Genomic DNA, 12664 nt, shown 5'->3' with positions numbered 1-12664 from the left:
GCTTTCCACTTTATGTTTTCATTATTATTTTGGGTATAGGGGAGGGTCACTTGTTTTTTGTTTTTTATGTTCAGGGAAGGTTAAATATATTTTGCTGAAGGAAGGCCCATCCATTTTTATTTCAGAGAGGTTAGATTTTCTCCATGTAACCCTTATCATAAATAACGTTCACTCCCTAACCATACACAAGACCAATATCTTGCTGGCTTAACCATACACAAGACCAATATCTTGCTGGCTTAACCATACACAAGACCAATATCTTGCTGGCTTAACCATACACAAGACCAATATCTTGCTGGCTTAACCATACACAAGACCAATATCTTGCTGGCTTAACCATACACAAGACCAATATCATGCTGGTCTTCGAAGCCATCTGAACACACAACTCACAATCATTTTCCCTATTTAACAGAAGATGAATATATATTGTTAATAATTTGCACATATTCTTATCTAATGTAATTTGTTTGTGATTGTCACACAAAGCACTCAGTTCTTCCTGTCTCTTGTTCTGTACGTGTCTCCAGAGCATCCTGTAGCAATGCTGAGCCAGGAGAAGATGGAGGTGGAGCCTGGCCAGACACTCTCAGTGTCCTGTAACGTCTCAGGACACCCTATGCCCGCGCTGCAGTGGGTCAGGAAGACCAACAATGACCACCTCGTAAAAGTAGTAAGACAGACGTTTTTTTAAATTAAAAAGACTGATGATATGATACGTTCACACAGTGGCATTAATTACTAAAAACATTGGGGGAGAACCAGGCAGAGAATTAGTTTTTTGTTATATTTCTCTCCTCTGAATTCCTGTCTGGTTGTGTTTGTGTGGACACAGGACGCTGGTGGAGGTCGAGTGAGAATGGAGGATGGCTATGTCCTGGTCATTGACAATGTGACACCCTCTGATGGAGGTCTATACAGCTGCATGGCTATCAGTCCTGTTGGCAACACCTCCACAGACTTCAGCCTGCAGAGTAAGGCAACTCTTGACCTTCCTACTCTTTTATGATAATACTTAGCGCTAACACAACATCCCACTGGACACAGACGTCCGTTCAATGTTTAATTTTGATTTACAGTTGGTTGACTAACTAACTAAAATGTCACCATGTCATTGGATTTAGGTTAAAAGTTGGGTAAAAAACTTTTTTCAAATCCAATCAGTTTTTTACGTTGATTCAACATCATCGCATTTAATTTTGGGGTTTAAATGACATGGAAACAACGTTGAGTCAACCAGTTTTCACCTTTCTATAAAGGGACAAGCAGCCACAAACCACTATAATATTAAAAAATAACTGAAAACAATGGGAGTTTTTAACTTAAGTGTAGGTACTCTATTTACATTTGCAGTGATCACCGTTTTTTGTTTCTAATGGCAATGTTCTTCTTCTTTCATCCTGACATGCTCATTCTCTCTTCACCTCTCTCTGTCTTTGAACTGCTCTGCACCTCCCTCCTTCCACCCTCTCGTTCTCCATTTTTCTCTTATCTCTCCTCCCCCAGCCTGGCCAGGTAAAGCATCCCAGGTGAGTGGCACCCCAGGGCCCACGTCGGTCCACTTCACCCTGGGGGCTTCCCTGGTGGACGGGGGCTCTCCCATCACCAACTTCATCCTCCAGTGGAAGACAGGAAGTGAGAACAATTGGCAGGAGAGAGTCATCCAGTCCACAGGTAAAAACCTGACTCTCAGTGACCAATCTATTTAATGAAATACTGTAGATGATGTTTGGGACAGTTACATAAGATGAATCCAATGAATACGTTGAGGACTAGAAGTCGTATCTGAATACTGATTTCCCATTTTAGTAATATGACTGAGTAGTTTGAGTGTATAAATATAAAAGTGATATGTGTGTGTTCATGCACTCTGTTGTTTGTGTGCAGACCCCCTGGTGATCACACATCTGTTTCCCTACACCTCCTACTCTGTCCGATTTGCCCCTCGGAACAACCTGGGACAGGGAGGTTTCTCAGACGAGCTCACCGTCCGCACACAGGGCATACGTGAGTGTCACCCTCCTCTTCCTCCTCTCTCTCTCTTCACTCCGAATCGCATCATATCTAGGCAAATGCAGTATAATTATTATTAAATGTCACCAACTATCGTTGTTCAAACTGCATTACTTGTGTTAACAAGCTATGTCCATATTGTGATACAAACTATATCCATATTGCCTACTGTTTTGAGTTTCTATATATATTGGCTGGAAGAAATGTTCATCTGCCATCATTCACTCATTTCACTGTCACATGATCATCCACATGACATCGTCACCTGCTCGCTGACGGCTACTCATGCTCCATTATTGCCCCACTCCTGATGTCATCATCCCATTCCATTGGCATTCGGCCCCGCAGGAGGTAAAGTACTGACACGTGTTGTGAAACTCTGCAAAGCCAGTTTTTTCATGGATAACCAACCTACCATAATGACAGTAGATTTTACTACAACACTGTGTAGTTATAAGCTGACTGATGCATGAACACGCCTGACCTCCTGTACCTACTGTACCAACACACTTCCCCTCCCTTCCCAGGGGAACCAGACAGCCCGGTCCTGGTGGCCAGCGAGGGGAAGGTTGAGGGCAATATGTTCTCAATCCCTTTAACGCAGTTGGACAACGGAGGCTCCCCCATTATCCACTACATTGTCCGCTACAGAGTGGTGAGTATGCATGCGTTTTTGTTTTTCAGTGAAGACAAAAGATCAAGACATTACAGAGTGTGCATGTCCTTAACCCCCCACTCTCTGTCTCTCTCTTAGAATAAGGTGGACGAGGACTGGAGGCAGAAGGACCTGCCATCCAACTCGACAGTGATCAACCTCCATGACCTGCAGTATAATTCAGACTACCACATGGAGGTGCTAGCCGTCAACCCCAACGGCTCCTCCAGCCCCGCCAAGCTCAACTTCAACATCCCACAGCCTGGTAAGCTGCTATGGCATACTGTAGTAGTGAAATACATCTTGAGACCATCTGAGAGGTGTCAGAGGCAAGGACACACCAGAACTCAACAACAATATAGCAAACAATTATATACTTTATTAAACATTTAATTTCATAAGACTGCGTGGAGTATCTGAGATAGGCGCCCTACTATATTTATGCAGTCTATGCAACTCAACTGGAGCCTGAGTAGGAAGCGAAAACTGTGGTGTAAGAAACACATAGGCTATGAGCTTAATTACACACTAGGAGGTGACACTGCACACAAAGGTGGGAACATGTGGTTACAAGGCAAACTGGACATCAAATACTCTTAAAGCATGCGACCGACTTCACTGCAGACAGTTGCTTGGACCAACACAAACAGTCAAAAGATCCACACAATAGTGACAAAGGCATATATAGGACCCAGACCTCTTAAGTTACATAACTGTTCTGCCCGCCCTTCATAACCCCCCGCTGTAATTTAAAAAGCTACTCCTAACAACTAAACACATTTAACAGGATTTAGCCAACAGAATACAGTTGGAGTCGGAAGTTTACATACACTTAGGTTGGAGTCATTAAAACTAGTTTTTCAACCACTCCACAAATTTCTTGTTAACAAACTATACTTTTGGCAAGTCGGTTAGGACATCTACTTTGTGCATGACACAAGTAATTTTTCCAACAATTGTTTACAGACAGATTATTTCACTTATAATTCACTGTATGAAAATTCCAGTGGGTCAGAAGTTTACATACACTAAGTTGACTGTGCCTTTAAACAGCTTGGACAATTCCAGAAAAAGATGTCATGGCTTTAGAAGCTTCTGATAGGCTAATTGATCATCAACATAATTTGAGTCAATTGGAGGTGTACCTGTGGATGTATTTTAAGGCCTACCTTCAAACTCAGTGCCTCTTTGCTTGACATCATGGGAAAATCAAAAGAAATTAGCCAAGACCTCAGAAAAAAAATGGTAGACCTCCACAAGTCTGTTTCATCCTTGGGAGCAATTTCCAAACGCCTGAAGGTACCACGTTCATCTGTACAAACAATAGTACGCAAGTATAAACACCATGGGACCACACAGCCGTCATACTGCTCAGGAAGGAGACACGTTCTGTCTCCTAGTGATTAATGTACTTTGGTGCGAAAAGTGAAAATCAATCCCAGAACAACAGCAAAGGACCTTGTGAAGATGCTGGAGGAAACAGGTACAAAAGTATCTATATCCACAGTAAAACGAGTCCTATATCGACATAACCTGAAAGGCCGCTCAGCAAGGAAGAAACAACTGCTCCAAAACCGCCATAAAAAGCCAGACTACGGTTTGCAACTGCACATGGGGACAAAGATCATACTTTTTAGAGAAATGTCCTCTGGTCTGATGAAACAAAAATAGAACTGTTTGGCCATAATGACCATTGTTATGTTTGGAGGAAAAAGGGGGTACTTGCAAGCCGAAGAACACCATCCCAACCGTGAAGCACGGGGGTGGCAGCATCATGCTGTGGTGGTGCTTTGCTGCAGGAAGGGACAGGTGCACTTCACAAAATAGATGGCATCATGAGGAAGGAAAAGTATGTGGATATATTGAAGCAACATCTCAAGACATCAGTCAGGAAGTTAAAGCTTGGTCGCAAATGGGTCTTCCAAATGGACAATGACCCCAAGCATACTTCCAAAGTTGTGGCAAAATGGCTTAAGGACAACAAAGTCAAGGTTTTGGAGTGGCCATCACAAAGCCATGACCTCAATCATATAGAAAATGTGTGGGCAGACCTGAAAAAGCGTGTGCGAGCAAAGAGGCCTACAAACCTGACTCCAGTTACACCAGCTCTGTCAGGAGGAATGGGCCAAAATTCACCCAACTTATTGTGGGAAGCTTGTGGAAGTCTACCCGAAACGTTTGACCCAAGTTAAACAATTTAAAGGCAATGCTACCAAATACTAATTGAGTGTATGTAAACTTCTGACCCACTGGGAATGTGATGAAAGAAATAAAAGCTTAAATAAATAATTCTCTCTACTATAATTCTGACATTTCACATTCTTAAAATAAAGTGGTGATCCTAACTGACCTAAAACAGGGAATTTTTACTAGGATTAAATGTCAGGAATTGTGAAAAACTGAGTTTAAATGTATTTGGCTAAGGTGTATGTAAACTTCCGACTTCAATTGTAGGTACAGACATGACACTAAACATTTAAATGTCACATTTAAAAACATTTAGCTTGTCTAGCTGACGAGACGCTCCCGTGGGGTCTGAGCGTGTGCACCCTTGCTGAGACGGCAGGCATGGCATGTTGCAGGCCGACAGTAGGTACATACCTTAGATGCACTGAGTAGCCTTAGCTTTAAGCAACAACCCAAAAAATAGCTTTCTTATCTGGTTGTCGTCGGCAGCCCTACACAGCAGCGAATGACACCCTCCCACCATTATAGGGTGAGTGCAATATAATTGCTAGGGCTACAGAGCCTCACGTTCATCAAAGGACCAGCTCCCCCGCTACCACCTTTCTGCTCTCTCACCTTATAATAGTTTTTCCAGAGTTCCGGGCAGAGCTGGCAAACAGGCACAGGTGCCAGCAATTAGTTCATTATTTGGTGACGTCATTCCTTGCGAGCTGTTTCACAGCTTTACCACAGTTACATACTGGAAAACGGACTATTGCCCAATAGAGAGGAAAATATCTCTGAACTAAAAACAGTTACAGAACAGAGCAGCCAGAGCAGGATAAATATGATTCTCTCTCCCTCGCTGTGTCTCTCTCTCCTTCTCTCCCTCCCTTTCATCCCCTCCCTTCCCTTCTTCCCTTTCAGTAGCCAAGATGAATCAGGGTGGGATGGGGAAAGGGGCTGTGGCAGGCATTGTCATGCTCATCTTCTTGGTGCTACTGATCGCCGTGGACACCACCTGTTGCTATACCAACCGCTGCGGCATGTTGATGTTCCTGGCTGTCAAGCTGTTTGGGAAGAAGGTCCCTGGGATGAAGACTGTGGAGGAGGGTGATGGCATCTCTAATGGGTAACACTGTTCTCTAGCCTACTGTCTGTCTGTTCCTCAACGTAACGTGTTCAGAGGGTTGTAGTGTGGTTATGTGTGTTTCTCTATATGAACCCTCCTGAGCCTCAGTTTATGTGTGTCCTTCAATGCAGAGACTTGAAGTTGAATGGGCTAGGCATACCGAGGGATAGCATCCCAAAACTGCAGACACAAAATGTGGCAAAGAATGGGTTGCAGGCGGAGGTCACATGCGACAAAGCGCCCCTCACCAAATTCGAGTAGGTGGCCCATGATGATGTCAGAGGGGTGGACACAGCCCACCCTCGCCCTAAACGGTCTGTGATCCATAAAAAATGGCAAAAAGAGGCACCTCTGCACTTATAAGTCAGCAAGTGTGTTTGATCACTGACTAATTATATTATAAGTAATATAACCATGTGCAAAGTGATTCCCTTAGCCATTTTTTGATACCCATTTTAATTGTTAGGTAGCCACCACCCACTTGCCACTGCTAGAGTCTTTGATGATTTGAACTGACGAACACAGGAATACCCTCTCAGATTTAGAAGGCACACAGTCTTATTTTCCTGTATTTGCATGTGCGTATTTCGTTACTGAGGTAAAGACTCATTAAATATTTCCATGGCTAGCTGTATTGAGTTGTATTTTATATCTAACCTGACCCATCATTTCCTGTCAGGAAAACGTCCCCCAATGGAGATCCAGCCACAGAGGCCTGAGTTACTGAACAGGAAGTGACATCATAGTATCTGAAGAATGGAACCAGTAAATGCCAAAGTTGAAAGGAGGAAGTATTGTGAGTTGGGGGTCTTAGTTAAATGTTTTTTGAGAGTTCCCAGGACAGTCCAAGTTGAGAAAGAAAAAGGATTAGGAAAGTTATCTGTGAACTCCAATGTCTATGTGTAATTTCATCCAACCCTGTGCAATCTCATGTTAAGTGTTACGTTTCCTTGATTTTATATTTCAGTACATTCATGTTATATTTCAGCACTTTAAGGCTGCTGTAAATTGTCAGGGAGACCTTCGTAGTTTATGAATTGAATCATAACTCATTATTTATTGAAGTCTATATTCACTTTAATCTGCAAAAAATCTGTAAGTGACATATCATTATTTAATAAGGACAGTTTATTCTAACATATTAACATATTTCCACATTCAATATACAGTATCCAGCATGATCACATTAACAAATAACAACGTGTCAAAATTACATCTCTTCAAGGATTGTAATCATGACAAATATACAGAGCTCTTATATATTACAGAGAAATATGATATGCTTATTTTTTTTATAATCTGTTGTTAAATTGCATTCCCTGTGTGCTCATGTAATCGTTTTATGTTAGTATTTGTATAATTATCCAATTTTTTACTGTTTATTTTGTATATTGTACACTGTACATAGTTTGTACATACACATACACCATAACAGCTATGTATTTAGCTATTTTAAAAAATTGACTTAAAAACATGCTTGTTTTCATTCACTTTTCTTCAGATGCCCATACTGTAGGCCAGGACTGCCCAACCCTGTTCCTGGAGAGCTACCGCCCTGTAGGTTTTTGCTCCAACCCTAATCTATCACACCTGATTCTAATAATTAGCAGGTTAATAAGATGAATCAGGTTAGTAACACGTGGGGTTGCAGTGAAAACCTACAGGAGGGTAGCTCTCCAGGAACAGGGTTGGGCAACCCTACTGTAGGCCTTGTGGTCTAGATATCAAAGTTCTCTGACCACCTCAGTGTGTTTGTGGTTGGCTGTAGATAACCGCATCATCATCCTCTGCCTTGTTATTCCACTGCCTCCTTTTAAGGGGAACAGGTTTTAGTGCAGATCTACATTTGTATTTACCCAGTAGTTATTACGATATTACAGACACTACGAAATGTAAGCCTGTTATTGCATTATTGCGTACACGTTTTTTGCAAGTTATTATGCAAGTGTTTTGATACAAAAGAAAATCCTTGTGCAATTTACTTTGAGAGTCTCACTCACTCTGTGGTTATTTACCTGGGTGAAGGAGCAGGCCTGATTTTGGGCTCTGCATAGTTCAGATCATCAGGATCAGTGATCGGCTTGGCTGACTGTCTCATATTTTCATAGATGTCCTCTGGTGTAGACAAGGTTGCTTTCTGTATCTAACAGTCAGAATACAGTCAAAATACTGAGCACCGGCCCCTGACATAGAATTACTCTCTTTCTACTCTTTGGCATACTTTAATTAACTCAAAGTTAAATGGGATTGATTTCCACATTTACCATTCACTTTCATACGAGCTGTTTTTTTTATCTAAGAAAAAAAGGAACAATAAATTCCATGTGGAAGGTTTGTTTGGCAATGACAACATGCCCCATTGCATCACTTTGAAGTGACACTCCACAGTTACCACATTTAGTAACTTCCCTTCAGACAACAGACTGACTGAGTTGGTGAAGGGTTGTAGAAGCAGACAACCACAGTAAGGCCACTGTTAGTACTTTCTTTTCCTCTGATCACCTACCTGGGGGACTGGTTTGGTCGGAAGCTTCTTCTCGGCCGTGATCCACTTCCGTCTGTGGTTGATAAAACAAAGAGAGAATTCAGCCATAAAGGCCAATTAAATAGCCTGTCATGCTTTTTAGTAACTTTCCACTGTGGGCCAACCAAACCAACAGTTGGTGGTTGTCGATGCCAGTATGGTATATCTTTTGAAAGAACATTTGGAAAGAAGGAAGTTGTGTGGACAGTGCATTTTCATTTGCATGCACAGCTAAAGAGGGAGGGGAATGGGGCAAATAGAATTCTGTATATTTCTAAAGAATATAGAGGAGAGAGGGCCCTTCAGTGCACTATAATATATGTTTAGTTCTTTATAAGACATTTTCAAACCACTCACCTTCTTATGTAAATGTAGAGCACCACAATCACTGCTGTGACAAGGAAGAGAGCCCCCAATGCTGCCAGGACCACCATTAAATGGGCTGATACTGGAACACAAGCGAAAATACACTATTAAAACTGATCAGACCCATGGTTTTTGTATAAAAATATTCACTCCAAGATATTCCACAGATGACATGCAACATCATATACTGTAACTTCATATCTGTGTCTGCATGCCATTGTTTTGTTGCGATACACAGGGCAGACATCACAACAGCGTGACATACAAGAAGTGCAGAAGTGTTGTAGTACCTTTAACTTTCACCTCCAGGTCTGTAGAGTTCTGTGATCCAAAGGCATTCTGGGCCATACAGAAGTACAGTCCACTGTCATCAGAATCTATTTCGTTGAAGGTGTGTACTTTCCCCGTCCCTAATTTTAGTGAAGTTAGCAGTGCTGTCCTCTGAAACCAGGTGTAGGTCTCTGCTGCAGGGTTGGCGTTATTGTTGCAGGTCAGAGTCAGATGACTGCCTTTCACTACCTCAGGGCTCGGGCTGGCCTTAACAGAAACGTCCCTTGGAGCATCTGGAAGCAGACGTACAGAAAACAACATTGTTCTGTGTGTATTCATTTGACTGGATGTTAGTAGTCCTGCATTTATACATTAATACAGACAATGAATCAACTAAGCCATCTGAAATGTACATTGGCCACTGTGAAGAGAAAACAACACCTTGAAGATAGCTGACTACAGAAAAAATAGCTTCAAACCAACATTTATTGCTGACTTACATCTCACATCCAGCAGTATTGATGTAGATGTGCCTTGCCCCAGACCACAGGTGTAGCACCCAGTGTCATTAGGGGAAAGTGGACCTAGGGGATACTGCCCACCAGGGACACCAGAGACACCAGGGAGTGGGCGGCCATCTTTAAACCAGAGGAACTCCATTTGAGGAGGGTTACAGCTGGAGGTGCAGGCCAGCGTGACGTTGTCTCTCTCCTTAACAGGGCCATTTTCATTTAACTTTAGGGATAAGACTGACATGAAGAAGAAACATGTACAGTGGGGAAAAAAAGTATTTAGTCAGCCACCAATTGTGCAAGTTCTCCCACTTAAAAAGATGAGAGAGGCCTGTAATTTTCATCATAGGTACACGTCAACTATGACAGACAAAATGAGATTTTTTTTTCTCCAGAAAATCACATTGTAGGATTTTTAATTAATTTATTTGCAAATTATGGTGGAAAATAAGTATTTGGTCAATAACAAAAGTTTCTCAATACTTTGTTATATACCCTTTGTTGGCAATGACACAGGTCAAACGTTTTCTTTAAGTCTTCACAAGGTTTTCACACACTGTTGCTGGTATTTTGGCCCATTCCTCCATGCAGATCTCCTCTAGAGCAGTGATGTTTTGGGGCTGTCGCTGGGCAACACGGACTTTCAACTCCCTCCAAAGATTTTCTATGGGGTTGAGATCTGGAGACTGGCTAGGCCACTCCAGGACCTTGAAATGCTTCTTACGAAGCCACTCCTTCGTTGCCCGGGCGGTGTGTTTGGGATCATTGTCATGCTGAAAGACCCAGCCACGTTTCATCTTCAATGCCCTTGCTGATGGAAGGAGGTTTTCACTCAAAATCTCACGATACATGGCCCCATTCATTCTTTCCTTTACACGGATCAGTCATCCTGGTCCCTTTGCAGAAAAACAGCCCCAAAGCATGATGTTTCCACCCCCATGCTTCACAGTAGGTATGGTGTTCTTTGGATGCAACTCAGCATTCTTTGTCCTCCAAACACGACGAGTTGAGTTTTTACCAAAAAGTTCTATTTTTGTTTCATCTGACCATATGACATTCTCCCAATCCTCTTCTGGATCATCCAAATGCACTCTAGCAAACTTCAGACGGGCCTGGACATGTACTGGCTTAAGCAGGGGGACACGTCTGGCACTGCAGGATTTGAGTCCCTGGCGGCGTAGTGTGTTACTGATGGTAGGCTTTGTTACTTTGGTCCCAGCTCTCTGCAGGTCATTCACTAGGTCCCCCCGTGTGGTTCTGGGATTTTTGCTCACCGTTCTTGTGATCATTTTGACCCCACGGGGTGAGATCTTGCGTGGAGCCCCAGATCGAGGGAGATTATAAGTGGTCTTGTATGTCTTCCATTTCCTAATAATTGCTCCCACAGTTGATTTCTTCAAACCAAGCTGCTTACCTATTGCAGATTCAGTCTTCCCAGCCTGGTGCAGGTCTACAATTTTGTTTCTGGTGTCCTTTGACAGCTCTTTGGTCTTGGCCATAGTGGAGTTTGGAGTGTGACTGTTTGAGGTTGTGGACAGGTGTCTTTTATACTGATAACAAGTTCAAACAGGTGCCATTAATACAGGTAACGAGTGGAGGACAGAGGAGCCTCTTAAAGAATAAGTTACAGGTCTGTGAGAGCCAGAAATCTTGCTTGTTTGAAGGTGACCAAATACTTATTTTCCACCATAATTTGCAAATAAATTCATTAAAAATCCTACAATGTGATTTTCTGGATTTTTTTTCCTCAATTTGTCTGTCATAGTTGACGTGTACCTATGATGAAAATTACAGGCCTCTCTCATCTTTTTAAGTGGGAGAACTTGCACAATTGGTGGCTGACTAAATACTTTTTTCCCCCACTGTATAACCAAATATAGGACATGTTGAAGGGTTAATAACTGACCACCATAGGTTAGGTAATACCTTAATTGTTTAGTATGATGACATGTACATAAATCTAGATTTACCTGATATGTTCAGGTCCACACCCCCTGATCCTGTAAATCCCTGAGGGTCCTGATTATCTTTCTTTGCGTAAAATCTGAAGAAAAATCTGCCACTGTCATCTTCAGTCACATTGTTGAGTTTCAGTGTGCAGTTTTTGTATTGGTCATAGAACTCTGTTCTTCCTCTGTATCTTGTCTCATTCAGTCCAGATGTGTCATACACTACATCTCCCTGCTGTGAGCCGTCTAGTTTTTTACCACCTCTCGGAGTGAACCATAGCTTTTGTATAACTTTATGGGTAGCTGGGTAGCTGTATGTACAGTCAAATACCACTGATGAGCCTTTTGATGCACAGATAACGGAATTCCTGTCGCTGCCACGGTACCAAACAGACCAGGTCTGGGCCAGTGTGCCTGAAAACAGCGACTGAAAACATCAGTGCCCTTGTGATAAAAACAACCCCACACAATACATTGATTTATTCATTTTCCACTGATGTATATAATTCACTTAAACAAAGATAAAACATACCTGTCAGGGAGAGTAGAGTTAACAGAGATAACGGTAGGATGTATTGACAGTGCATAGCGGCTTTAGCCCTGTAGGAAGGAGAGTTGTATTCCAGAAAATATATAATCAATACAATATTTGATCCAAGAACGTAGTACCAATAGCTCTGCTATGTGTTATCTGACCAGCAGTGTCCGGGCTAATTCTTCTTATTGAAGACTAGGGGGTTGTGGAGGAGTACTGATGTCAACATGAAACATCTATAACTGTCAAACTTCTGCTTTTTGGAGAGAAAAAAATTCCAACAGCCACAACAGTACCACAGCCAAACTAATTTGTGTTATTTTGCAATAACACCCACTGTGCAAAAACTGGTTGAATCAACGTTGTTTCCATGTCATTTCAACCCCCAAAAATCAATGTTATGGCATTGAGTCAATGTGGAAAACTGATTGGATTGATAAAAAGTCATCAATGTAAGGGCATTGTCTTTTTAACCTAAATCCAATGACATGGTGACATTTGTTGTTGATTTCACGTTGAATTCACGTTAGTTGACAATT

General features: G+C 42.1%; 2 protein-coding genes across 4 annotated transcripts; one reads left to right on the top strand and one right to left on the bottom strand.

Annotated features, from left to right (window-relative positions):
• Window positions 1–551: 551 nt before the first annotated feature.
• LOC121556097 (neural cell adhesion molecule 1-like) lies at window positions 552–6851 on the top strand. Of its 2 annotated transcripts, XM_045226245.1 has the most exons (9): window positions 552–676; window positions 839–977; window positions 1510–1677; window positions 1891–2010; window positions 2544–2671; window positions 2771–2936; window positions 5765–5969; window positions 6101–6226; window positions 6649–6851. In XM_045226245.1, exons 1-9 carry the CDS (start codon window positions 566–568, stop codon window positions 6686–6688), a joined length of 1203 nt encoding a protein of 400 aa, XP_045082180.1. In that variant the 5' UTR covers window positions 552–565; the 3' UTR covers window positions 6689–6851. The 2 variants fall into 2 exon arrangements, with proteins under 2 accessions (XP_045082180.1, XP_045082181.1); XM_045226246.1 differs by lacking the exon at window positions 6101–6226.
• A 742-nt stretch (window positions 6852–7593) lies between these two features.
• On the bottom strand, window positions 7594–12338 carry LOC121556095 (B-cell receptor CD22-like). Of its 2 annotated transcripts, none has more exons than XM_045226242.1 (8): window positions 12123–12338; window positions 11612–12004; window positions 9630–9878; window positions 9150–9422; window positions 8851–8941; window positions 8476–8527; window positions 7985–8112; window positions 7594–7779 (listed from the first exon to the last, which is right to left on the bottom strand). In XM_045226242.1, exons 1-8 carry the CDS (start codon window positions 12175–12177, stop codon window positions 7713–7715), a joined length of 1308 nt encoding a protein of 435 aa, XP_045082177.1. In that variant the 5' UTR covers window positions 12178–12338; the 3' UTR covers window positions 7594–7712. The 2 variants fall into 2 exon arrangements, with proteins under 2 accessions (XP_045082177.1, XP_045082178.1); XM_045226243.1 differs by having other exon boundaries at window positions 7985–8106.
• Window positions 12339–12664: the final 326 nt, after the last annotated feature.

The sequence above is a fragment of the Coregonus clupeaformis genome, chromosome 17 (genome assembly GCF_020615455.1).
Source record: "Coregonus clupeaformis isolate EN_2021a chromosome 17, ASM2061545v1, whole genome shotgun sequence".
Lineage (NCBI taxonomy): Eukaryota > Metazoa > Chordata > Actinopteri > Salmoniformes > Salmonidae > Coregonus > Coregonus clupeaformis.
This window is presented reverse-complemented; position numbering and strand designations above follow the sequence as displayed.